Genomic DNA, 26,459 nt, shown 5'->3' on the forward strand with positions numbered 1-26,459 from the left:
GGGCGGTGTGGGGCGGGTGTGTGTGTGAGTGGAGAGGAGGGGGGGCGGTGTGGGGCGGCTGAGTGTGTGTGTGTGTGGGGAGAGGAGGGGGGGGGTGTGTGTGTCGGTGAGAGGAGGGGGCGGCGGTGTGGGCGGGGCTGTGAGTGTGTGTGTGTGTGGGAGAGGAGGGGGGGGCGTGTGTGGGGGCGGGCTGAGAGCTGTAGTGTGTGGGGAGAGGAGGGGGGCGGGGTGTGTGTGTCGAGCGCGGAGGGGGGGCGGTGTGGGGAGGGCTGTGTGTGTGTGTGTGTGTGTGGGGAGAGGAGGGGGGCGGGGGTGGTGTGTGGGGAGAGGAGGGGGGGGCGGTGTGCGGGCGGGCCTGTGTGTGTGTGTGTGATGGGGAGAGAGGCGGGGGGGGGGTGTGTGTGTGGGAGAGGAGGGGGGCGGTGATGGGGGGTGTGTGTGGAGTGGGGCGGGCTGTGTGTGTGTGTGTCGAGAGGAGAGGTGGGGGGCGGGGTGTGTGTGTGGCGAGACGGAGGGGGGGGCGGTGTGTGGGGCGGGCGTGTGCTGCTGTGGTGTGTGTGGGAGAGAGGGGGGCGGGGAGTGTGTGGGAGAGGAGGGGGCGCGGTGTGGAGGGTGCTGTGTGTGTGTGGGGAGAGGAGGGGGGGCGGGGGGGCTGTGTGTGTGTCCCGAGAGGAGGGGGGGCGGTGTGGGGCGGGGTGTGTGTGTGGGGAGAGGAGGGGGGGCGGTGTGGGGCGGGCTGTGTGTGTGTGTGTGTGTGGGGAGAGGAGGGGGGCGGGGGGTGTGTGTGGGGAGAGGCGGTGGGGCGCGGTTGTTGGGGAGGGCTGTGTCGTGTGTGTGGGGAGAGGAGGGGGGGCGGGTGTCGTGTGTGCTGGGGAGAGGAGGGGGGGCGGTGAGGGCGGGGCTGTGTGTGTGGGGAGAGGAGGGGGGGCGGTGTGGGGCGGGCTGTGTGTGTGTGTGGGAGAGGAGGGAGCTGCGGTGGTGTGGGAGCGGGGCCTGTGTGTGTGGGGAGAGAGGAGGGGGGCGGTGTGGGGCGGGCTGTGTGTGTGTGTGTGTGGGGAGAGGAGGGGGGGCGGTGTGGGGCGGGCTGTGTGTGGTGGGAGTGAGAGGGGGGGCGGTGTGTGTGGGAGAGGAGGGGCGGGGCTGTGGGGCGGTTGTGTGTGTGGGAGAGGAGGGGGGCGGTGTGGGGCGGGTGTGTGCTGTGTGTGTGCTTGGGAGAGGAGGGGGGGCGGTGTGGGGCGGGCTGTGTGTGGAGGCAGCGGCTGGGGCCTGTCTGCTCGGTCGGGGAGAGGAGACGGGCCGGGCGGCCCCCGCCGCCGGGAGCCTGTCGTTTTCACTGTTCTCTTTATACCAATAAAGTTTTGTTCAATCGCCTCGCAGTGCCTTGTGGGGATTGTAGTTCGGCGGGGCACAAGCTGCGCCGGTTGCGCGCATGCTCAGACTGGCCGGCGGCTGCTCCCTTCCGCGGCGGGGCCTGTTCGGGCGCGTGCGCAGTGCGGCTGTCCGCGGCGAGGCCTCGGGCGCGTGCGCAGTGCGGACGGGCCCTGCGGGGCCGCGGTGTTTCCTGCCCCGCGATGTCGGGTCCGGGGGGCCCGGGCCCCGGCGGGGGAAGCTGGACATCAACCGCGCCGGGGTGTCCGAGCTGGAGGGGGCGCTGAGCGGCATCGGCCGCGCCGGGCCCGGGGGCATCGTGCGCAAGAGAGAGGTGGGGGGGGCTGTGCGGGGGGGCCCGGCCGTGGGGAGGGGGGGCTGTGCGGGGGGGCCCGGGCCGTGGGGAGGGGGGGGCTGTGGGGGCGGGCCCGGGGCAGAGGGGGGCTGTGGTGGGGGTACGGGCCGTGGGGAGGGGGGGGCTGTGCGGGGGGCAGAGGGGGGCTGTGCGGTGGGCCCGGGGTGTTGGGGGGAGCCGTGGGGAGGGGGGCTCTGTGCGGGGCTCCCGCGGGGAGTGGGGAGGGGGGGGCTGTGCGGGGGGCAGAGGGGGGCTGTGCGGGGGCCCGGGGTGTGGGGGGGGCCGTGGGGGGGGTACCGGGCCGTGGGAGGGGGGGGCTGTGCGGGGGGGCCCGGGGTTTGGGGGGGGCTGTGCGGCGTCCCGGGCCGTGGGGAGGGGGGGCTGTGCGGGGGCGCAGAGGGGGGCTGTGCGGGGGCCCGGGGGCAGAGGGGGGCTGTGCGGCGTCCCCGGCGTGGGGAGAGGGGGGGGGCTGTGCGGGGGCCCGGGGGCAGAGGGGGGCTGTGCGGGGGCCCGGGGAGTGGAGAGAGGGGCTGTGCAGGGGGATACCGGGGGACGAAGGGGGGCTGTGCGGCGTCCCGGGGAGTGGAGAGAGGGGCTGTGCAGGGGATACCGGGGGACGGAGGGGGGCTGTGCGGCGTCCCGGGCCGTGGGGAGGGGGGCTGTGCGGGGGCCCGGGGGCAGAGGGGGCTGTGCGGGGGCCCGGGGAGTGGAGAGAGGGGCTGTGCAGGGGGATACCGGGGGACGAAGGGGGGCTGTGCGGCGTTCCGGGCCGTGGGGAGGGGGGCTGTGCGGGGGCCCGGGGGCAGAGGGGGCTGTGCGGGGGCCGGGGAGTGGAGAGAGGGGGCTGTGCAGGGGGATACCGGGGGACGAAGGGGGGGCTATGCGGCGTTCCGGGCCGTGGGAGGGGGGCTGTGCGGGGGCCCGGGGCAGAGGGGGGCTGTGCGGCGTCCCGGGCCGTGGGGAGGGGGGCTGTGCGGGCGGCCCAGGGGGCAGAGGGGGCCTGTGCGGGGCGGGCCGGGAGTGGAGAGAGGGGGCTGTGCAGGGGGATACCGGGGACGAAGGGGGGCTGTGCGGCGTCCCGGGAGTGGGAGAGAGGGGGCTGTGCAGGGGATACCGGGGGACGGAGGGGGGCTGTGCGGCGTCCCGGGCCGTGGGGCGGGGGGCTGTGCGGGGGCCCGGGGGCAGAGGGGCTGTGCGGGGGCCCGGGGAGTGGAGAGAGGGGGCTGTGCAGGGGATACCGGGGGACGAAGGGGGGCTATGCGGCGTTCCGGGCCGTGGGGAGGGGGGCTGTGCGGGGGCCCGGGGGCAGAGGGGGGCTGTGCGGCGTCCCGGGCCGTGGGGAGGGGGGGCTGTGCGGGGGCCCGGGGGCAGAGGGGGGCTGTGCGGGGGCCCGGGGAGTGGAGAGAGGGGGCTGTGCAGGGGGGATACCGGGGGACGGAGGGGGGCCTGTGCGGCGTCCTGGGCCGTGGGGAGGGGAGCTGTGCGGGGCGGCGTGGGGAGGGGGGGGTTCTGCGGGGGGGCCCGGGGGCGGGAGGGGGGCTGTGCGGGGTATATAGCACAAGTCATGGACAGGTCGCAGTCCTACATTTTTGTTTTCTGCCGTGACCTGTCCATGACTTGTACTAAAAGTACCTGCGACAAACCCGTCGCCTTAGTTACGGCCCTTGAGCATCTCCATCCTCCGGTGGCCTCAGTGGTTGTTGAGCAGCTTCCTGCTTCTGATGGACATAAAAATTGTTTGCTGTTACTTTTTGAGTCTTTAGCTAGGTGTTCTTCAAATTCTTTTTTGGCCTTCCTAATTATATTTTTATATTTCACTTGCCAGAGTTTATGCTCCTTTCTATTTTCCTCACAAGGATTTAACTTCCACTTTTTAAAGGATGCTTTTTTGCCTCTCACTGCTTCTTTTACTTTGTGGTGACACTTCTGTTGTTCTCTTTCTATGGTTTTTAATTTGGGGTATACATTTAAGTTGAGCCTCTGTTATGGTGTCTTTAAAAAGTTTCCATGCAGCTTGCAGGGATTTCACTTTTGGCGCTGGACCTTTTAATTTCCGTTTCATTAACTTCCTCAGTGTCGTGTAGTTCCCCTTTCTGAACTGCAGTGGGCTTCTGTCATCTTATTAGTCGAGCATGGAATCACTATCCATAAGGATTCTATGGCACAATTTGGATATGAGCTCAGGTGCAGGTTTAAACTACTCTAGTTCTACCGGTCTAACCCCCTGCGTAGACACTCTTGTTCTAGTATAAGAGAGCCTGTTTTCAACACTGATTTTGTCGCTTGAGAAGTGGTTCAAGGTAAACCGAATAAAGCCACCTTTGTACTGGAGTAAGAGTGTCCCCATGGGTGTTTATACTGGTGTACCTAGATCAACTACACCAGTGCAACTGGTTAAACTTTCTTGTGCAACCTCAGGCTCCCCTCCCTGCTGCATGCTCATCCCCATCTCAGAGACTCCCAGAAATGTAGGGCAGGATTGACCTCAAGAGGTCATCTCGTCCAGCCCCTTGTTCGGCCATTCCCTGGGAGCTGTGGAAGGCCTGCTCTGCCTCTCTTCCTCCCACAGTCACTGTGGCTACATGGCCCTTCTGAAAGTCAGAGGGCAGGCTGGAGGTGGGCTGTGCTGGGACTTGAGTCTGATGTGCAGGATGTGGAGAATGCACAGGAGAGAGCAGCAAGGGAGGTGGGTGGGTAGGCTGGGGAGGGGGGCTGAGTATTTGTGGGATGGGGGAGCCAATGAGATTGAAGGATGATACTGACTGCTGAGGTTGGGAGCAGCGGGACGGACGGGACAGGTGGGGAAGTTGTCATTGGAGGCGAGTGAGCAGGGCTGCCCTGTGGGGTTTGATGTCCCCAGCAGGGTGGGGAAGGCTCTGTTTGGGGTTTGACTTCCTGGAGGGGGTGGGAGGCTGGCGTCCCTTGGGGGCAAGTGTGGTGGTTTGGCTGTGGGGAGAGCGTATATATAAGTAGCTGATGATAGTGGGAAGGCTGCTGGTGCCCCTGCCTGCTCTGCCAGAAATTGCCAGGTGCTCAGTAGAGTTCTCACCTCTCCTTCCAGGGTGGCTTTCAGTGCCTGACTGGGATTGGCCCTGCTGCACATGGGCCCCTGCCTCCTTGGCTGGGCCCAGCCTGCACACGCATGGGACCGCTCCATGGCCTCCCCAGAGCTACTATGGGCTTATGCTGCCATCGCTGCAAATAGAGTCTGGCCACAGAGAGGTGGGGTCCCGTTGAAATCAGTGTGCAGTCCTGTCGTTAGGCTGCACGTGTGCCGGGGAGCGGAGCTGGGGCCATGTGTGACCAGGTGCAATTCTGGCTGCATGGGCAGCGTTACCACTGACCCTCCCTGGAGTGCCTGGGCCTCTCTTTGCAGCCTGCTGTGTGTGTTTAAAAAGAAACTGAGCTTAGAAGGAATGAGCCTGAGGGTAAGGCTAATGCTGTGGCGTGGTCCCCCAGAATGGCAAGAGGGGTTCATTCCTGGGTGCTGTCGGAGGCCCGCTGTATGGTGCAGGGATCAAAGACCCTGTAGGCACGTGAGAACTGAGTTAAGGAAATGATTGTTCACAGTGTAACAAACTGTCGCTGAAAGCATAGGAGCTTTAACCTCTGTTACGTGGGTGGAGAGCTCCTCAAGGGGCGTGCTATTTCAGAACTTCCCATGGCTGCACTCCTGTCTTGGAAGCAGTAGGGTCTGGCCCCAACGGAGGCAGGAGGCTGGGCTGGATGGGCCCCTGGGTGAATCCTGGCCAGCCACTCTTGTGGGGACAGACCGTGCTACTAGGAGACTCCAGCTGATGTCTCTCACCTGTAAGAAGTGTCAAAGAGCCAGGCTTTATTGTCCCTCTAGCAGGGACCCTTCCTGTTTCAGTCCCTCCCGACCCCAGATCTCCGCTCTTGGTACCCTAGAGCAGGGGCAGGCAAAGTTTTTGGCCTGAGGGCTACATCGGGTTTCTGAAATCGTATGGAGGGCCAGTTAGGGGAGGCTGTCCGCACCCCGGCCCCCTGAGCACAACCCCAAACTTCCCTGCCCTCTATTCAACCCCCCCGCTCCCTGCCCCCTTACCGCACTGCTTGGAGCATTGGTGGCTGGCGGGGCTACAGCCGCGCTGCCCAGAGCACCAGGACAGGCAGCCGCGCCGCCCCGCTGGAGCCAGTCACACCACTGCGCAGCACAGAGCACCAGGACAGGCAGCCGCGCCGCCCGGCTGGAGCCAGTCACACCACCGCACCGCCCCGAGCACCAGGACAGGCAGTCGCACCGCCCCGCTGGAGCCAGTCACACCACTGCGCAGCACAGAGCACCAGGACAGGCAGCCGCGCCGCCCGGCTGGAGCCAGTCACACCACCGCACCGCCCCGAGCACCAGGACAGGCAGCCGCGCCGCCCCGCTGGAGCCAGTCACACCACTGCGCAGCACAGAGCACCAGGACAGGCAGCCGCGCCGCCCGGCTGGAGCCAGTCACACCACCGCACCGCCCCGAGCACCAGGACAGGCAGCCGCGCCGCCCCGCTGGAGCCAGTCACACCACTGCGCAGCACAGAGCACCAGGACAGGCAGCCGCGCCGCCCGGCTGGAGCCAGTCACACCACCGCACCGCCCCGAGCACCAGGACAGGCAGTCGCACCGCCCCGCTGGAGCCAGTCACACCACTGCGCAGCACAGAGCACCAGGACAGGCAGCCGCGCCGCCCGGCTGGAGCCAGTCACACCACCGCACCGCCCAGAGCACCAGGACAGGCAGCCGCGCCGCCCGGCTGGAGCCAGTCACACCACCGCGCAGCACAGAGCACCAGGACAGGCAGCCGCGCCGCCCCGCTGGAGCCAGTCACACCACTGCGCAGCACAGAGCACCAGGACAGGCAGCCGCGCCGCCCGGCTGGAGCCAGTCACACCACCGCACCGCCCCGAGCACCAGGACAGGCAGTCGCACCGCCCCGCTGGAGCCAGTCACACCACTGCGCAGCACAGAGCACCAGGACAGGCAGCCGCGCCGCCCGGCTGGAGCCAGTCACACCACCGCACCGCCCCGAGCACCAGGACAGGCAGTCGCACCGCCCCGCTGGAGCCAGTCACACCACTGCGCAGCACAGAGCACCAGGACAGGCAGCCGCGCCACCCGGCTGGAGCCAGTCACACCACCGCACAGCACAGAGCACCAGGACAGGCAGCCGCCCCGCTGGAGCCAGTCACACCACCGCGCAGCACAGAGCACCAGGACAGGCAGCCGCGCCGCCCGGCTGGAGCCAGTCACACCACCGCACCGCCCAGAGCACCAGGACAGGCAGCCGCGCCACCCGGCTGGAGCCAGTCACACCACCGCACAGCACAGAGCACCAGGACAGGCAGCCGCCCCGCTGGAGCCAGTCACACCACCGCGCAGCACAGAGCACCAGGACAGGCAGCCGCCCTGCTGGAGCCAGTCACACCACCGCACAGCACAGAGCACCAGGACAGGCAGCCGCCCCGCTGGAGCCAGTCACACCACCGCGCAGCACAGAGCACCAGGACAGGCAGCCGCGCCACCCGGCTGGAGCCAGCCACACCACCGCGCAGCACAGAGCACCAGGACAGGCAGCCGCTCCGCCCGGCTGGAGCCAGTCACACCGCCGCACAGCACAGAGCACCAGGACAGGCAGCCGCACCGCCCGGCTGGAGCCAGTCACACCGCCGCGCAGCACAGAGCACCAGGACAGGCAGCCGCGCCGCCCGGCTGGAGCCAGTCACACCAGCGCGCAGCACAGAGCCCCGCGTCAGGCTGCGGCTCTGCAAGAGCCCTGTCACCCAGAGCACTGCGCCGGTGGCGCAGTGAGCTGAGGCTGCAGGGGAGGGGCCGGGGGCTAGCCTCCCGGGCCAGGAGCTCAGGGGCCAGGCAGGAGGGTCCCGCGGGCCGTAGTTTGCCCACCTCTGCCCTAGAGCATGGGGCACCAGGGGGTGGCAGCACCAATGACCGGTGGTATTTGGCACTGAACATCAGAGTCTGGGCTGCTGTCTGAGGGGTCAGCGGGGGACCTCTCTTAGCACAGCTCACCTGGCCAGTGGCCTCAGAGGTGGGAAGTCCCTGCAGGCCAGGGCACAGTGGGTGAGCAGTGCAGAGGACACTGTCTGCAGCTGGTGAGCCAGCGCTGCTCAGTAGGTCCTTGCACTCCCTCTCTGGGTGGGGGAGGCTGAGCAGGGCTGTCAGTGCGGCGGCAGTGCTGGGCCAGGCTGTGCACCCTGGCTGGCAGGGCCTCACATGGCATGCAGCTCTGGCTCCATTTGCTGTGGCTGAGGGGCCCTGGGACAGGCAATGTGCATGGGAGGATGCCTGCATAGATTACCATGGAGGGGGCTTGCCTGGCTGTCAGCATACGGAGCCTCTGGCCTAGTCCCTGCTCCTTCCTGTCAGAGCCAGTCTTGAAGGCAGATTCTCTTCAGTGCAAGCCATCCAGCCTAGCTTGTGCTGGCTATTGGGCTGTGCCCCCTGACTCTGTGCCAGGGGTGAGGGGGAGAAGAGGAGGGAAGGGACCATGCAGGCCATGGATCCTTCTACCCTGGTGACACCAGAACAAGGAATTTGCGGCATGCTCCTCACCATGGTGCCATCAGGCAGATGGTGCTCTCGTTTTCAGGGTATTGAGTACCACGAAGGACTCGGGGGCCTGTAGTCCCCCTCTATCAGTCTGTTTGTCCTGCCTGCAGACACTTGGTGGGGAAGGTGGGCAGTATGGGGACCCTGGTAGGTTCTGGGCAGCAGCCTCCTGCTCCCTCAGCGCCCTCTCCACAGAGACCATAGGCCTAGCCGACTGTGCAGCCAGGTGCAGGGCCATGGCATGGTGTGCAGGGAGCGGGGCCCCCAGCATGCAGTGTGGCCCCAGTCCTGGTTCCATGAGACCTGTGTTCCTGGCATGCCATCCAGCCCACAGAGAGCCAGACGTGAGGGTTTGTGCGAGGCCCGGGTGTGCCCTGGGGTCAGAGCCTGGGCCTGTCTCCCTCAGTTTCCTAGCAAAGGCGCTTGAGCCTGAGGGACTGGGGTGGGGTGGGGTGTGGGATTTGTGAGAGATTGTGGGTGTGGTAGGTGTCACAGATGCTTGGATTCCAAACTGCCCTGTCTGGGCACCTGGACGGCATCTGCCAGCCACCAGCTGCCTAGAGACGAGCCGGCAGGGAGCTTCCCCCTGTATCCTGGGAGGGTGTCCCCTCCCCAGGGCAAGTCCCTGTCTATCTGTGAAGTAGACACCTTCTCCCCCAGACCCCTAGAGGATCCCCTCTCCTCAGCTCCCTGTCTAGGCCTCTCTGCTGCTGGATCCTGTTTGGAAACCTGGAGAAGTGTGCTTGTACCCAGGAGGGCGCAGTGTGGGCCCCAGCCCCGGGGGTTTTTTCCACTCCCCTTTGGGAGGTTGGTTCCTGTTCCCAGGAGTGGGAGGGGTAAGGGGGCAAAGAAACGTGGGGCAGAAGATCTGGGGCTGGGTCAGGGGCTTGTCAGGTAGAGAGACAAAATTCCTCTTCCCAGGTGTTTCAGCCCCTCCTCTGCCCCCATCCCCGCCACAGTCCCAGCTCAGGGCGCCTCCCCCAGAGGAGCATGCAGTTGGGCTCACCTAGGCATTGTGAGGGCCAGGGAGGGCGTGAGGGGAGAAGCATGTGTGGCGTGGGCATAGGGTCCTGGATCTGCGGGAGGGCAGCTGGGCAGCAGGGCCCACGGATGACCAGGTGTGAGCTGAGCTGTGCTGGCTGGGGGTAATCGGGGTGACTGCAGGGGAATCTCGGGTGAGCACCCTGCAGAGAGAGGGCTCCAGTTGGGAAGTATCTTCCTGGGAGGGCACAGAGAGCCCTGGGGAGAAGGGGGGGCTCCAGGTAAGCTCTGGTGTGGGGCTGCCCAAGCTCGGCCCGACGCCAAGCTGAGTCCTGCTTGTTCCCTGGCAGGAGCTGAAGGGCTTCAACTCACTGGATGACCTGCTGCACGTCAAGGGCATCACCACCCGGATCCTGGAGCTGAACAGCCAGCGCATGACCTGCAGGAGGAGGCCAAGCAGCGAGGAGGCTCCTGGTGGGAGCCCCAGCCAACAGGGGCACAGTGCCCCCGCGCCTCAGGTAGGGAGCCGCGGGCCATGCTCTGCCTCTGCTGCGGGGGTGCCCAGTGGGTGCCCAGTTGGGGGAGGGTGTCTGGCTCTCCGAGTCGGAGGAGTCCAGCCATTATTGTGAAGGGAGGCAGGTACCCATGGGAGTTTCATTTGCACAGAATCTTTTTCATCATTTTAATGCGGGGAGGGATAGCTCAGTGGTTTGAGCTTTGGCCTGCTAAACCCAGGGTTGTGAGTTCAGTCCTTGAGGGGGCCATTTAGGGATCTGGGGCAAAAATTGGGGATTGGTCCTGCTTTGAGCGGGGGGTTGGACGAGATGATCTCCTGAGATCCTTTCCAACCCTGAGATTCTATGATTCTGTGATTCTCTGTCTTAGCCTCCTGGGTGGGGGAGGCACTGAAAGTTGCTGAGACTACTGATCCATCTGTAACATCCCTGGTAGCCTGCCAGGGACGTTACCTTCCTCTCTGGTGTGGCGCCCCAAAGAGAGCATGGCGCTGGCATTGCTGGGGGGGGGGGGGGGGGCTGAGCCACACCCCTTGGCACCAGAGCTCAAGGGCTGGCTCCTGTGAGTGCTCTGCCTCTGGCGAGGGTGATCCATGGCAGCCTGCTCCGCCCCAGAGTCCCCGACCAGGGCTGTGCTCTGGCCACAGAGAGCGCTTCTGGCCCCAAGACCTGGCACTGCTGTACTGGCCCGAGAGCAGCTATGCCCTGGCTTCCTGAGGTTGTTGCCCAGACCAGACCCCGCCCAGGCTAGTGCACAGGGGCAGGCGTGCCAGCTCTGGGCAGCAGCCTGCTCAGGCCTGGAGCAGACTCTGCGTCTCAACCCTGCAGTCACTCCCCAGTGCTCCCTTATCCAGGCATCACTCCCCGGCAGAGGCCGAGGAAACGCTTCCCCAGAGCAGAAACAGCCCTTTCTGTTTGCCCTGCACGGGGAGGGCAGGCTGGGCCGTCCGGGCTGGAGCCATCCCGCTGCCGCTCGGAGCAGCTCACAGAGTGTCTGCACCCCAGCTGGCATCCCCTACCACTTCGCTCTGGGAGGTCCCTGGGGCAATGTCTCCTGCAGCCTGCTCCTGATGCCCAGTGGGAAGAGAGGGCAGTCCCTGGTTGCTGTGCTAAGCACTCCTTTACCCCAGAGCCAGCAGGCAGTGTTCGGGGTTCAGCAATGGCTCCCCTTCCTCGACCCACCTTGGCAGGTGTGGCCTTTCTCTGGAGGCAGCATATGAGAGAAGGGGGCTGAGGAAGCCTGGTCTTCATGTCCTGTGCCCCTCCCTCTCCCTGTGCAGGCACAGCTCTTTGAGCCCCATTGCATGCAGGAGCCCCGCAGCCTGCCCTCCTTGTACAGTGGGGTCCTGAGCTGTAGCCCCTTCACCCTCCAGCCGCCGAAGTGAGGAGCAGGGTGATGGGCTCGGAGCACCTATGCCCCTTCCATGGTCGGTCTCTGTCAGAGCGTGGGGCAGTAGGAAAGGCCTCTCTGCCATCCCACAGTCTGCCCGGTCTTCACATGGAGGAGCCTGCACTGAGCCGGGAGATGGCAGCCAGACAGCAGAGCATGCCAGGCAGGCTGGGGGGGGCTGCCATAGTATCTTCACTGAGAATGAGGGGAGTAAGGGCAGATTCATAGATTCAAGTCCAGAAGGGACCATTAAATAATCTATTCACTTGAGGCAAGAGGTCAGGGTGGTGTTCTGCACAGGCGGAGGCAGATGAGGTGGACGGGCTGTGACCGCCGGAGAGAAGAGGACAAGGAGGAATTCCGATAGCAAGTCCTCAGCATGATTACTGTTTAAGAGATCTGTTTCAGAGTAACAGCCGTGTTAGTTGCTGTTTATTTATTTGAGCATAAGCTTTCGTGAGCTACAGCTCACTTCATCGGATGCATACTCATAAGAGATCTGTGAGAGTCTAGCTTGGTGACAGGAATGGTGAGGTGTACAGGGCACACCTGTGGATGGCTGCCCAGCCCAACCTGCAAGAAAATCCAGTGTGCCCACAAAGAGAGTTTCAGACTGCTTCTTTTGGGGAGTCCGGAGGGTTTTAAACCAATACCAGCAGGGGGGGCGGGTAAAAAGAGGGAAGATCTGACCACTCGGCAGATGATAATGTGGAGAACAAAGGATGCGAAGAGAAGAAAGGATTGAATTGCCTATATGCCAATATTGGGAGCCTGGGAACAAGTAAAAAGAATTGGAATTGGTCATTCCTGAGCGTAAATTGGATCTAGTTAGTGTTACAGCAACTTGGTGGGATATCAAAATCAATGGGACCAATAAAGAGAGGGCAGGGTGGCACTTAATGTCAAAAATGGCATTGCCTGTTCCCAAATCATTAACAGCTAGAAAGAAAATGATCTTAAATGCTCATGGATCAATGTCCTAATAGATAAAGCACAAGATAGGATACTAGCCGTGACTCTGAGAAAAAGTTGGGGGGGACATGGAAATATTGAATGGTAGGATTGGAAGGGACTGTGAGAGGCCATCTGGTCCAGTCACTTGCAATCATGGCAGGACCAAGTATTATCTAGACCAGAGGTGGGCAAACTACAGCCCGCGGGACCCTCCTACCTGGTCCCTGAGCTCCTGGCCCAGTAGGCTAGCCCCTGGCCCCTCCCCTGCTGTTCCCCCTCCCCTGCAGCCTCAGCTCACTGTGCCGCCGGCACAATGCTCTGGGTGGCAGGGCTCTTGCAGAGCCACGGCCTGACCCGGTGCTCTGTGCTGCGCAGTGGTGTGGCTGACCACCAGTGCTCCAGGCAGCGCAGTAAGGGGGCAAGGAGCAGGGGGGTTGGAGAGAGGGCAGGGGAGTTTGGGGTGGTGCTCAGGGGGCGGGGGTGTGGACAGCCTCCTTTAACCAGCTCTCCATACAACTTCGGAAACCCAGTGTGGCCCTCAGGCCAAAAAGTTTGCACGCCCCTGATCTAGATCCTCCTTGACAGGTGTTTGTCTAACCTGTTCTTAAAAATCTCCCATGGTAGAGATTGCACAACCTCCAGAGGTAATTTATTCCAGTGCTTAACCACCCTGACAGTTAGGAAGTTTTTCCTAATGTCCAAACTAAACATCCTTTGCTGCAATTTAAGCCCATTGCTTCTTGTCCTATCCTGAGCTGTTAAGAAGAACAATTTTTCTCCTTCCTCCTTGTAACAACCTTTTATGTACTTGAAAACTGTTATCCCGTCCCTTCTCAGTCTTCTCTTCTGCAGACCAAACAAACCCAATTTTTTCATCTTCCCTCATAGGTCATGTTTTCTAGACCTTTGATCATTTTTGTTGCTTTTCTCTGGACTTTCTCCAATTTGTCCACATCTTTCCTGAAATTTGGCTCCCAGAACTGGACACAATACTCCAGTTAAGGCCTAATCAACGCAGAGTAGAGCAGAAGAATTACTTTTTGTGTCTTGCTTACAACACTCCTGCTAATATATCTGTCACGGGGTCTCCGGGCCGTGCTCTGGAACTACTCCATACGAAGCCAGGCAGGACTCTGGGGGAGCCTCCTCTCTCTGAGCAGACTGTCTCCAGGGCAAGAAGCTCACATGGCTTCCACCTTCCTGGGTCTGACCTTGGAGCATTCAGCATCCTCTGCCCCTCCGTGCGCTTCCCACAGTAAGTCCGCTCAGGCGGGGCTCCTGGAGAAGCTAGAGGGTCCTGCCCCCCAACTCCGCAGTCAGACATGACTCTCAGCCGGCCAGTAAAACAGACGGTTCATTAGACGACAGGAACATGGTCTAAAACAGAGCTTGTAGGTACAGAGAACAGGACTGCTCAGTCAGGTCCATCTTGGCGGGAGGGAGGCCAGAGACCCATCTGGGCCTCCCTCCATTTTCCCAGCAGCTCCAAACTGAAACTCTCCAGCCCCTCCTTTCTTTTGTCCCTTTCCCAAGCCAGGAGGCCACCTGATATCTTTGTTCTCCAACCCCTTCAGTTGCCACCTTTGCAGGGGAGGGCCCCAGGCCATCAGTTGCCAGGAGACAGGGCATCGGCCATGCTCTTTGCAGACACCATCCCACTGGCCCTCTAGGGTTCTGCAACAATCACACCCCCTTATCCTCCCACCTAGATACTTAAGAACTGCCTAGAGGAAACTGAGGCACACACACAGTATTCCGAGAAAAAGTTAAGAACATTCCCACTTCATCACAATATCCCAGAATGATGTTTGTTTTTATTTGCAACAGCGTTACACTGTTTAGCTAGTGATCCACTATGACCCCCAAATCCCTTTCTGCAGTACTCCTTCCTAGGCAGTCATGTCCCATTCTGTATGTGTGCAACTGATTGTTCCTTCCTAAATGGAGTATTTTGCATTTGTCCTTATTGAATTTCATCCTATTTACTTCAGACCATTTCTCCAGTTTGTCCAGATCATTTTGAATTTAAACCCTGTCCTCCAAAGCCTTGGTAACCCCTCTCAGCTTGGTATCGTCCGCAAACTTTATAAGTGTACTCTCTATGCCATTAGCTAAATTATTGGTGGAGACACTGGACAGAACCGGACCTGGAACTGATCCCACGTGGTGGATCAGCTGAGCATGAGCTCCAGTTGCAATGCTGTGGCCAAAAGGGCTGATGTGCTGTTAGGGGGCTTATTCCTTCACCCACTTACTTCCCTGGTCCTTCTCGCATGAACAGAGAGCAACAATACCCAAAGTCCAAAGGTGAAACAATTTGATGTTTATTGGGGTGAACTTCCAGCAAGGATGATTCCAGTTTCCTTCCTTAGTGTCCCCCTTCCCAACTCACCACAGAGCCTTACACCTGTGTCCCTGTTCCCATTCCTGCCCTTAGCCAAACATGATTCCAACTTTCTTACTCCCATTCCCTGTTCCCATTTCCCCCTTTAGCAAAACATGATTCCAATTTCCCCACCCCTGTTCCCATTTCCCACCCACACCCCCCCCACTTCCTGATTGACTGCAGACTATATAGTGACAGGTTTCAGAGTAACAGCCGTGTTAGTCTGTATTCGCAAAAAGAAAAGGAGTACTTGTGGCACCTTAGAGACTAACCAATTTATTTGAGCATAAGCTTTCGTGAGCTACAGCTCACTTCATCGGATACTGCATCTGATGAAGTGAGCTGTAGCTCACGAAAGCTTATGCTCAAATAAATTCGTTAGACTATATAGTAAAACTTGAGTTCTGCTTAGCTGTACGTTAACCAATCATTTTCCTGAAATTTAACTAATCAATCCTAACATATTTCAGAGTAACAGCTGTGTTAGTCTGTATTCGCAAAAAGAAAAGGAGTACTTGTGGCACCTTAGAGACTAACCAATTTATTTGAGCATGAGCTTTCGTGAGCTACAGCTCACTTCATCAGATGTCTCTAAGGTGCCACAAGTACTCCTTTTCTTAATCCTAACATATTGTAACATGATTATTTAACCAATTATATCCCACCACCTTAATTAGTTTACACCCAGCAAAATTAATTATACAGCAGACAAGAACAATCACAAAACCAGACAGAGATTATACAGACAAACAATAGCAAAGTGGGAACTATAATGACAAAACAATACAGAAGTGAGGATTTCACATCCCAGCTATTGATAAGTGAGTTCTTGCCAGACAGGATGCTATCAAACTAAGTTTCCTTTTACATCTTCTAGGCACTTCTCTTTCTCTGGAGGTGATAGGCATTATCAGGACAGGATTGTATTCCTAACAGCCCAATAGCACCTTATTTCAATGTGACTAGGTTGGAATGTGAGGAGGTGACCCTACACTTCCCAGCTTATGGCTGCATCTGTTGCTTAGCCAGAGATCTCAGCCTAAGAACAGGCCTCAGACTGTCACAGTGAGAAAAGGCCTTATACAGTCAGACAGTGATTTTGATTCTTTCTTTTATACCTCTATAACTAGCCAAGTGATAAGAATACACCTAAATTCTTAGAGTCTAAGCCTTTACAGACAGACCTGAATATCTGTATCCTAACATGTGCTCCTTGGATGTAGAAACAGAAGAATCCCGTGTAGGAGGAAGATGTTCTGTAACCTGCATCTGGCACTGGTGCGACTGCCACTCAAATATTGTTTCCGGTTCTGCTGTCCACAATTCAAGAAGAGCCATTAGAATTACTGCTGGATTGGAAATTCTGTCTTCTAGAGAGAGCGCTCAGGATCTCAGTCTGTTTGGCTTGATAAACAGCAGGTTAAGGGGTTGTGAGAAAATGGGAATTTTCTGTAGTGTTTTTATGAGTCCTGTGTGTGCCTCAGTTTCCCCTGTATGTTGCATGGTTACCCAGTGGTTGGGGGGAAGGGATTAAGTTTGCTCTCAGGACAGACTAAGAGACAGGAGTGTGTGTTTCACCTCTCTCTCTAGGTGGAACTCAGTGTCATTAAGGACCTAGTTAAAACCAGACCAGAGCAAAAAGAGGCCAGAGAGACAATGTAAGCGCCAGTGACTCCTGGATTTCCCTGCCTCTCAGCAGAGGTGCTGAGCAAGGGCCCCAGCTTGAGAACAAAAGACTGGGCAGTGTGAGGTGGGGAGTAAGTGTGAGCTCTGGAAGAAGGCTGGGAGCTCTCTCACCTGGGAACTGATCAAGGAGGTCAGACTGAGCAGGAACTGGAGTCACTACGGCTTGGCTGGGCTCTGGACTGACCAGGATCGTCTGTGTTTTGTACTTCTCTGTGCTGACCTAAGGGCTTCCTGTGCTGTGTGCCAGATGGCTAATAAACTCAACTGTTCTGAAAACGCGGCTTGAGTGGCACTGCCAATACTAGTGCCGTGCACTGACCCTGCAGAATGCACATTCTCTGGCAGGAGTCTGTCTCGGTGGGACTGGCTGAACAGAGCTCACGGCGTGAAGCGGGAAGTCCCAGAGGTCCAGTCTCAGGAGGCAGTGATGCCACCTGGCCTGCCCTGAAGAGAGAGTGAGACCCCTTGGGTCTGGCACATGGGAGGGCTTCTTCCTAGAAGCTGGGGGTGTAGCAGCGATCTTGCGGCTCCATGTTGGGATGACTTGATCATAGTTAATAAACACCAAAACTTTATAATAGAGGGCTCTTCAGTCTAGGACACAAAGGTATAACAAGATCTAATGCCTAGAAGTTGAAGCCAGACAAATTCAGAATAGAAATGGGATGCAGATTTTTAACACTGAGGGTAATTTAACCATTGGAGCAGTTTACCCAGGGATATGGTGGATTCTCCAGCACTGGCAATTGTTAAATCAAAATTGGTTGAGATCTGCTGTAGTTCAAACAGGGACTTAATTCAAGGAAGTCCAATGGCCTATACCCTGTGTCGTACAGGAAGTCAGATTAAATGATCGCAGCAGTCCCAGAGATGTCATTACCTGTTTCCAAGTCACTGATGACTTGGAAGAAAATGGTGGTTCTTCGAGTGCTTATTCATGTCCATTCCAATAAGGTGTGTGCGTGCTGCGTTCATGGTAGCCGGAGAATTTTTCCCTTAGCAGCGTTCATGGGTTGGCCTTGGCGCACCCTGGAGTCGTGCCTTCATGGCACTCAATAGAGAGCCCTGCCGACCCACTACCTCCTCAGTTCCTTCTTCCCGTCAGTGACGGTAGCTGGGACTTCCCCTTGCTCTTGCATCAGCAAGCGGCTGAGCAGTTCCTTCATTACTTATGTGAGCCAGGAGGGCCCGCTCTGTGTTTGCTAATCCCATGATTTAGTCAGTTTTTAAAAGGGCTCGACAGGCTATACCCTCACGTCCGTCAGCCTGTCCTGGCCTGTGACCTCAACCTGGTCCTGGCCTCTCTCATGAGACCGTCCTTCGAGCCCTTGGCACGTGCCCACTGCTCTACCTCTCGTACAAGGTGGCGTTCCTGGTGGCCATAACCTCAGCCAGGATGATGTCTGAGCTCAGGGCCCTAATCTCAGAGCCTCCCTACACTGTGTTCTGTAAGGACACTGTTCAGCTCAGGCCCCATACTGCTTTCCTCCCAAAGGTTGTGTCGCAGTTCCACATCAACCAGGACATCTTTCTCCCAGTATTCTACCCGAAGCCTCATTCCAGCAGCAGGGAGCAGAGACTACACACTGTGGATGTCCGCAGGGCGCTAGCCTTCTACATCGAGAGAACGAAGCCATTCAGAAAATTGGTCCAGTTATTTGTGGCAGTGGCGAACAGAATGAAAGGTCTGCCTGTGTCATCACAGTGCATTTCACCATGGATCACGTCCTGCATCCAGAAGTGCTACAACCTGGCGGCGGTTCCCGTATCCCCAAGCACTGTGCACTCCACCAGGGCGCAGGCTTCATCAACAGCATTTCTGGCTCAGGTTTCCACTCAGGGAATCTGTAGAGCAGCAACATGGTCCTCCATCCACACTTTCATCATGCACTATGCAATTACCCAGCAGGCCAGAGACGATGCAGCCTTCAGACGAGCCGTGCTCCAATCAGTGGAAGACTCCAACCCCAACTCCTGAACTTAGGCTTGTGAGTCACCTGATTGTAATGGACGTGAACAAGCACTCAGAGAAGAAAAAACCGGTTACTCACCTTCTCATAACTGTTGTTCTTTGAGGTGTGTTGTTCATCTCCATTTGAATACCCACCCTCTTACCCCTCTGTCAGAGTAGCCGGTAAGGGGGTGGTGGGTCAGGAGGGCTCTATGTTGAGCGCCATGAAGGCGCGACTCCAGGGGGTGGCCAGACCAACCCGACAGATGCTTCTGGGGGAAAAATCTTCCGGCTACCATGCACATGTGTGCGCGCACACACCTAATTGGACTGGACATGAACAACACATCTCGAAGAACAACAGTTACGAGAAGTGAGTAACTGGTTTTTGGGTTTTTTTTGGATGCTTATGTATCAATATACCAAAAGTTAAAACACAAGGTGGGGTATTAGATAGTGCAGAGGTGGGCAAACTTTTTGGCCCGATGGCCATATTGGTGTTCCAAAACTGTATGGAGGGCCGGGTAGGGAAGGCTGTGCCTCCCCAGACAGCCTGGCCTCTGCCCCCTATCCACCCCCTCCAACTTTCCGCCCCCGACTGCCTTCCTTAGAACCCCCAACCCATCCAACTCCCCCTGCTCCTTGTCCCCTGACTGCCCCCTCCTGGCACCCCCTTTCCCTAACCGTGCCCCCCCCCCGGGACTCCCATGCCTATCCAACCCCCACCGCTCTCCCTGTCCCCTGACTGCCCCCCGGAACCTCCTGCCCCTTATCCAGCCCCCGCGCTCCCCACCCCCTTACCATGCCACTCAGAGCACCAGGACTGGGAGCCGTGCCGCCTAGCCGGAGCCAGACACACCGCCACACTGCCTGGCAGGAGCTCGCAGCCCCGCTGGGCACAGCACTGGCTGCACAGCGAGCTGAGGTTGCAGGGCAGGGGGACAGCAGGGGAGAGGCTGGGGTTTAGCCTTCCCGGCCAGGCGCTCAAGTGCCAGGCGGGACGGTCCCATGGGCTGGATGTGGCCCGCGGGCCGTAGTTTGCCCACCTCTGAGATGGACTCTGCTGCAGATTACCACATCCCACCATGGAACAGGATGACCTGCTCCTTAATCACCAATCTATAATGTATCAGAAAAAAACTGCGTGATCACAGTGAACTTCAATTTGAGTGACATATGCTGGAGGTCTCATGCTGCCAGTACTAAAACATCTTTGGAAAATCTAAACCTTATACGTGATAATTTCCTAACTCAAAGACGTGTTGTGGGGATTCTGTATTAGACCTCGTCTTGCCAGATAAAGAGGAACTGAATACAGAACTAAAAATTGGAAGCCGGGAACAAAAAGAACAAAAAGAAAGTGGTTCTGTTGTTCCCTTCTGGCTTTGGAATCTTTGTGATCGTCTAGTCCTGTGGCTCTCAACCTCTCCAGACTCCTGTACCCCTGTCAGGAGTCTGATTTGTCTTGCGCACCCCAAGTTTCACCTCACTTAAAAACTACTTGCTTACAAAATTGGGCATAATACAAAAGTGTCATAGCCACTGTTACTGAAAAATTGCTTAATTTCTTATAATTATATGGTAAAAATTGCTTAATTTCTTATTTTTACCTCCGCTGACAGGATCAAGTATATCTAGACCATCCCTGACAGGTGTCTGTCTAAGCTGTTCTTAAAAACCTCCAATGATGGGGATTCCACATCTTCCCCTGGAAGCCTTTTCATGATTCATAGATTCTAAAGCCAGAAGGGACCATTGGAATCTCGTCTGACCTGCTTTATAGCACAGGCCACAGAACTTCCCCAAAATAATTCCCACAGCCGATCAGTTAGAAAAACATCCTGTCTCGGTTTAAAAAGGGTCAATGGTGGGAGAATCCACCGTGAGCCTTGGTAAATTGCTGCTCTGAAACCTGTTCCAATTACCTCACTGTAAAAAAATGTATGCCTTATTTCCAGTCTTATATTCCAGGGCCTATCCTTATAGTTAGAAAGTTTTTCCTAATATCTAACCTACATCTCCCTTGCTACAGATTAAGCCGGGGATGGACAAACTTTTTTGCCCAAGGGCCACATCTGGGAATAGAAATTGTACGGTGGGCCAGGAATGCTCACAAAATTGGGGTTGGGGTGTGGGAGGGGGGGTGAGAGGTCTGGTTGGGGGTGAGGGCTCCAGGATGGGGCCAGAAATGAGTTCAGGGTACGGGAGTGGGCTCCGGGCTGGGATGGGGGAGTAGGGTGCGGGGGAGCTCTGGAGTGGGGCTGGGGATAAGGAGTTTGGGGTGCAGAAGGTTGCTTTGGGCTGGGACCAAGGGGTTTGGAGGGCAGGAGTGGGATCAGGGCTGGGGCAGGGGTTGGGGTGCAGGGAGAGGCTCAGAGGTGCAGGCTCTGGGCAGTGCTTACCTCATGTGGCTCCCGGAAGCAGCGGCCATGTCCCCACTCCGGCTCCTACGTGGAGGCACAGCCAGGCTGCTCTGCATGCTGCCCCGTCTGGAGGCACCACCCGCAGCTCCCATTGGCCGCAGTCCCTGGCTAATGGGAGCTGCGGGGGCGGCACTTGGGGCAGGGGCAGTGTGCAGAGCAGAGCCCGCTGGCTGCCCCTATGTGTAGGAGTCAGAGCGGGGCCATGTTGCTGCTTCCGGGGGTGGCATGGAGCGGCCTCCGACCCCGCTCGCCGGCTGGAGCGCTGGAGCAGGGCAAGCCCCAGACTCGGCTTCCCAGCGGGAGCTCGAGGGCCAGCTTAAAACGGCTGGCAGGCCAGATGCAGCCCATAGTTTGCCCACCCCTGGATTAAGCTCATTACTTCATGTCCCTGCCTTCAGTGAACATGGAGGACAACTGATCACCATCATCTCTGTAACAGCCCTTAACATATATGAAGACTGTTATCATGTGTGTCCTGTCCCCTTGTGTCTCGTCTCCCCCCCGTTCTTTTTCTTAGTCTCAAGACTAATCATCCCCCATTTTTTAACCTATCTCCATAAGTCAGATGTTCTAAACCTTTTATCACTTGTGTTGCTCTTTTCTCAACTGTCTCCAATTGTCATATCTTTCTTAAAGTATGGCACCCAGAACTGGACACAGTAATCCAGCCAAGGCCTCACCAGTGCTGAGTAGAGTGGGACATTGTCTTATGTACAACACTCCTGTTATACACCCTGAAACATTAGCCTTTTTCATAACTGCATCACTTTGTTGACTCATATTCAATTTGTGATCCACCGTAAAGCCAGATTCTTTTCAGCAGTGCTACTACCTAGCCATTTCTTCCCCATGCCATAGTTCTGCATTTGATTTTTTCTTTCTAAGTGCAGTACTTTCACTTGTCTTTATTGAATTTCATCTTGCTGGTTTCAGACCAATTCTCCAGTTTCTCAATGTTATTTTGAATTCTAATCCTCTTCTCCAAAGTGCTTACAATCCCTCCGAGCTTGGTGTCATCATAAGAACATGAGAACAGCCATATTGGGTCAGACGAAAGGTCCATCAAGCCCAGTATCTTGTCCTCTGACAGTGGACAATGGCAGGTGCCCCAACGGGAATGAACAGACAGGTTATCGTCAAGTGATCCATGCCCTGTTACCCAATCCCAGCTTCTGGCAAACAGAGGCTAGGGACACCATTCCTGCCCATCCTGGCTAATAGCCATTGATGCACTTATCTTCCATGAATCTATCTAGCTGCCTTTTGAACCCTATTATAGTATTGGCCTTCACAACACCCTCTGGCAAGCAGTTCCAGAGGTTGACAGTGCGTTGCGTGAAAAAATACTTTCTTGTGTTTGTTTTAAATCTGCCAGCTATTAATTTCATTTGGTGGCCCCTTGTTCTTGCATTATGAGAAGGAGTAAATAACACTTCCTTATTTACTTTCTCTATACCACTCATGACTTTATAGACCTTTATCATATCCCCCCTTAGTCGCCTCTTTTCCAAGCTGAAAAGTCCCAGTCTTATTAATCTGTCCTCATACAGAAGCCGTTCTATACCCTTAATCATTTTTGTTGCCCTTTTCTGAACCTTTTCCAATTCTAATATATCTTCTTTGAGATGGGGCGACCACATCCGCATGCAGTATTCAAGGTGTGGGCGTACCATGGATTTATATAGAGACAATATGATATTTTCTGTCTTATTATCTATCCCTTTCTTAATGATTCACAACATTCTGTTCGCTTTTTTCACTGCTGCTGCATATTGAGTGGATGTTTTCAGAGAACTATCCACAATGACTCCAAGATCTTTCTTGAGTGGTAACAGCTAATTTAGACCCCATCATTGTATATGTATAGTTAGGATTACGTTTTCCAGTGTGCATTACTTTGCATTTATCAACATTAAATTTCATCTGCCATTTTGTTACCCAGTCACCTAGTTTTGAGAGATCCTTTTGCAACTCTTCGCAGTCTGCCCGGGACTTAACTATCTTGAGATAGGACTGGGCCCAGTACAGACCCCTGGGGGACACCACTATTTACCTCTCTCCATTCTGAAAACTGACCATTTATTCCTACCCTTTGTTTCCTATCTTTTAACCAGTTACCGATCCATGAGAGAACCTTCCCTCTTATCCCATGACTGCTTATTTTGCTTAAGAGTCTTTGGTGAGGGACCTTGTCAAAGGCTTTCTGAAAATCTAAATACACTAGATCCACTGGATCTCCTTTGTCAGCATGCTTGTTGACCCCCTCAAAGAATTCTAGTAGATTGGTGAGGCATGATTTCCCTTTACAAAAACCATGTTGACTATTTATCAACAAATTGTGTTCATCTATGTGTCTGACAATTTTGTTCTTTACAATAGTTTCAACCAGTTTGCCCGGTACTGAAGTCAGGCTTATTGGCCTGTAGTTGCCAGGGTCTCCTCTGGAGCCCTTTTTAAAAATTGGTGTCACATTAGCTATCCTCCAGTCATTTGGTACAGAAGCTGATTTAAATGATAGGTTACAGATGACAGTTAGTAGTCCTGCAATTTCACATTTGAGTTCCTTTAGAACTCTTGGGTGAATCCCATCCAGTCCTGGAGACTTACTATTGTTTAGTTTATCAATTTGTTCCAAAACCTTCTCTAATGATACGTCAATTTGGGACAGTTCCTCAGATCTATCACCCAAAAAGAATGGCTCAGGTTTGGGAGTCTACCTCATTTCCTCAACAGTGAAGACGAGTTGCTGAATCTCCCTCACATCTACAAAACTGTATTCTCCACTCCATTATGTAAGTCATTTATGAACCCAGGACTGACCCCTGCCGAACCTCACAGTGACCCATTGATAAATACTCCTTGAGTCTGGTCTTTCAACCAGTTGTGCACTCATCTTATAGTAATTTAATCTAGACTACATTTCCCTAGTTTGCTTATGAGAATGGCATGTGGAACTGTGTCAAAAGCCTTGCTAAAATCAAGATACATCACGTCTAGAGCATTCTCCCATCCACTAGGTCAGTCACTCTGTCAGAGAAGGAAATGAGGTTGGTTTGCCATGATTTGTTCTTGACAAATCCATGTTGGCTAGTCCTTATAATCTTATTATCCTCCAAGTGCTTACAGGGTTGGTTGCCGAATAGCTTGTTCCGATGTCTTTCCAGGTATCAAAGTTAGGTTGACTGGTCTATAGTTAATTCTCTAGGTCCTTTGTTCCCCTTTTGCCCTTCTCCAGTCCTCTGGGACTTCACCCCTCCTCCAGGAGTTCTCAAAGACCATCTCTAACAGTTCCAAGATTGCTTCAACTAGTTCCTTAACTACCCCAAGGTGAATTTCATCAGGCCTTGCTCATTTGAATACATCTCACTTATCTAAATATTCTTTATCATAGAATCATAGAATATCAGGGTTGGAAGGGACCCCTGAAGGTCATCTAGTCCAACCCCCTGCTTGAAGCAGGACCAATTCCCAGTTAAATCATCCCAGCCAAGGCTTTGTCAAGCCTGACCTTAAAAACCTCTAAGGAAGGAGATTCTACCACCTCCCTAGGTAACGCATTCCAGTGTTTCACCACCCTCTTAGTGAAAAAGTTTTTCCTAATATCCAATCTAAACCTACCCCACTGCAACTTGAGACCATTACTCCTCGTTCTGTCATCTGCTACCATTGAGAACAGTCTAGAGCCATCCTCTTTGGAACCCCCTTTCAGGTAGTTGAAAGCAGCTATCAAATCCCCCTTCATTCTTCTCTTCTGCAGGCTAAACAATCCCAGCTCCCTCAGCCTCTCCTCATAAGTCATGTGTTCCAGTCCCCTAATCATTTTTGTTGCCCTTCCCTGGACTCTCTCCAATTTATCCACATCCTTCTTGAAGTGTGGGGCCCAAAACTGGACACAGTACTCCAGATGAGGCCTCACCAATGTCGAAGAGAGGGGAACGATCACGTCCCTCGATCTGCTCGCTATGCCCCTACTTATACATCCCAAAATGCCATTGGCCTTCTTGGCAACAAGGGCACACTGCTGACTCATATCCAGCTTCTCGTCCACTGTCACCCCTAGGTCCTTTTCCGCAGAACTGCTGCCTAGCCATTCGGTCCCTAGTCTGTAGCGGTGCATTGGATTCTTCCATCCTAAGTGCAGGACCCTGCACTTATCCTTATTGAACCTCATCAGATTTCTTTTGGCCCAATCCTCCAATTTGTCTAGGTCCCTCTGTATCCTATCCCTCCCCTCCAGCGTATCTACCACTCCTCCCAGTTTAGTATCATCCGCAAATTTGCTGAGAGTGCAATCCACACCATCCTCCAGATCATTTATGAAGATATTGAACAAAACCGGCCCCAGGACCGACCCTTGGGGCACTCCACTTGACACCGGCTGCCAACTAGACATGGAGCCATTGATCACTACCCGTTGAGCCCGACAATCTAGCCAGCTTTCTACCCACCTTATAGTGCATTCATCCAGCCCATACTTCCTTAACTTGCTGACAAGAATACTGTGGGAGACCGTGTCAAAAGCTTTGCTAAAGTCAAGAAACAATACATCCACTGCTTTCCCTTCATCCACAGAACCAGTAATATCATCATAAAAAGCTATTAGATTAGTCAGGCATGACCTTCCCTTGGTGAATCCATGCTGGCTGTTCCTGATCACTTTCCTCTCATGCAAGTGCATCAGGATTGATTCTTTGAGGACCTGGTCCATGATTTTTCCAGGGACTGAGGTGAGGCTGACTGGCCTGTAGTTCCCAGGATCCTCCTTCTTCCCTTTTTTAAAGATTGGCACTACATTAGCCTTTAACCTGTTCCTTCCCTATTCTGGCTTCCTTTCCTCCCCCTTGTTGTTGTTGTTAATTGCGTTGAGTGTTTTTAGTGAAGGCTGAAGCAAAGTAGGTATTAAGTGTGTCAGCTTTCTTGAAGTTGTCCATTATTAACTCTCCTTCCCTGCTAAGTAGAGGACCTACAGTTTTCTTTGTCTTTTCTCTTGCACCTAATGTATTTATAAATCCTTGTCCTACTGCCTTTTATATCCCTTTCTAGGTGTAACACATTTTGTTCCTTAGCCTTTCAGATTTTGTCCCTACATGCTTGTTCCACTCTTTTGTACTCCTCCTTAGCAGTTTGTCCATGTTTCCACTTTTTGTAGCATTCCCTTTTGTTTTTCAGGCCATTCAGGAGTTCCGGATGGAGCCATATTGGCCTCTTACTATCTCTCCGATCTTTGCACCTTTAATGTTGTCTCTCTCAGAAACTGCCAGGTCTCCTGAACTCCTTTATCCCTTAGATTTTCTTCCCATGGGACCTCACCTACCAGTTCCCTGAGTTTGTTACTGTCGACTTTTAGACGTCCATTGTCTTTATTCTGCTGCTCTCATGCCTTTCTTTCCTTACCACGGTGGTTTTCAACCTTGTCTTGTCTGTGGACCCCTAAAACATTTCAAATGAGGTGCAGACCCTTTGGAAATCTTAGACATGGTTGGTAGACCCCCAGGGGTCCTCAAACCACGAGTTGAAAACCACTGCCTTAGAATCATTAAATCCCTCATTTCAGGATCACTTTCACCCACATTGCCTCAACCTTCAGATTCACAGGCAGTTCTTCCCCGATAGGCAGAATCACGTCTGAAATGGCCGTTCCACTGGTTACTTCCTTCACTGGAAACTAAGAGTTGTCTCCAGTACGTTCACAGAACTTACTGGAGGTTGTGTGTTTTCCCGTATGACATTCCCAGTAGATGCCTGAGTAGTTCAAGTCCCCCATTACTACCTGGTCTTGTATTTCAGAGATTTTTGTTATTCTAAAACGCCTCATCCACCTCCTTGTCCCGATGATCTGGTCTGTGTTAGGATATAGATATTCAGGCCTGTCTGCAAAG

At 55.5% G+C, this 26,459-nt stretch overlaps 1 protein-coding gene across 1 annotated transcript in view; it reads left to right on the top strand.

Moving 5' to 3' along the window:
* Positions 1-1,510: 1,510 nt before the first annotated feature.
* Positions 1,511-26,459, top strand: part of LOC140904662 (F-box/WD repeat-containing protein 7) — a 42,978-nt gene continuing 18,029 nt past the window's right edge. Inside the window, 3 exon segments of the mRNA XM_073327106.2 lie at positions 1,511-1,605; positions 1,608-1,702; positions 9,626-9,793. Coding sequence (XP_073183207.2) covers positions 1,572-1,605; positions 1,608-1,702; positions 9,626-9,793 — 297 coding nt within the window. The 5' untranslated portion in view covers positions 1,511-1,571.

This window comes from Lepidochelys kempii, chromosome 1 (assembly GCF_965140285.1).
Source record: "Lepidochelys kempii isolate rLepKem1 chromosome 1, rLepKem1.hap1, whole genome shotgun sequence".
NCBI classification, from domain to species: domain Eukaryota; kingdom Metazoa; phylum Chordata; order Testudines; family Cheloniidae; genus Lepidochelys; species Lepidochelys kempii.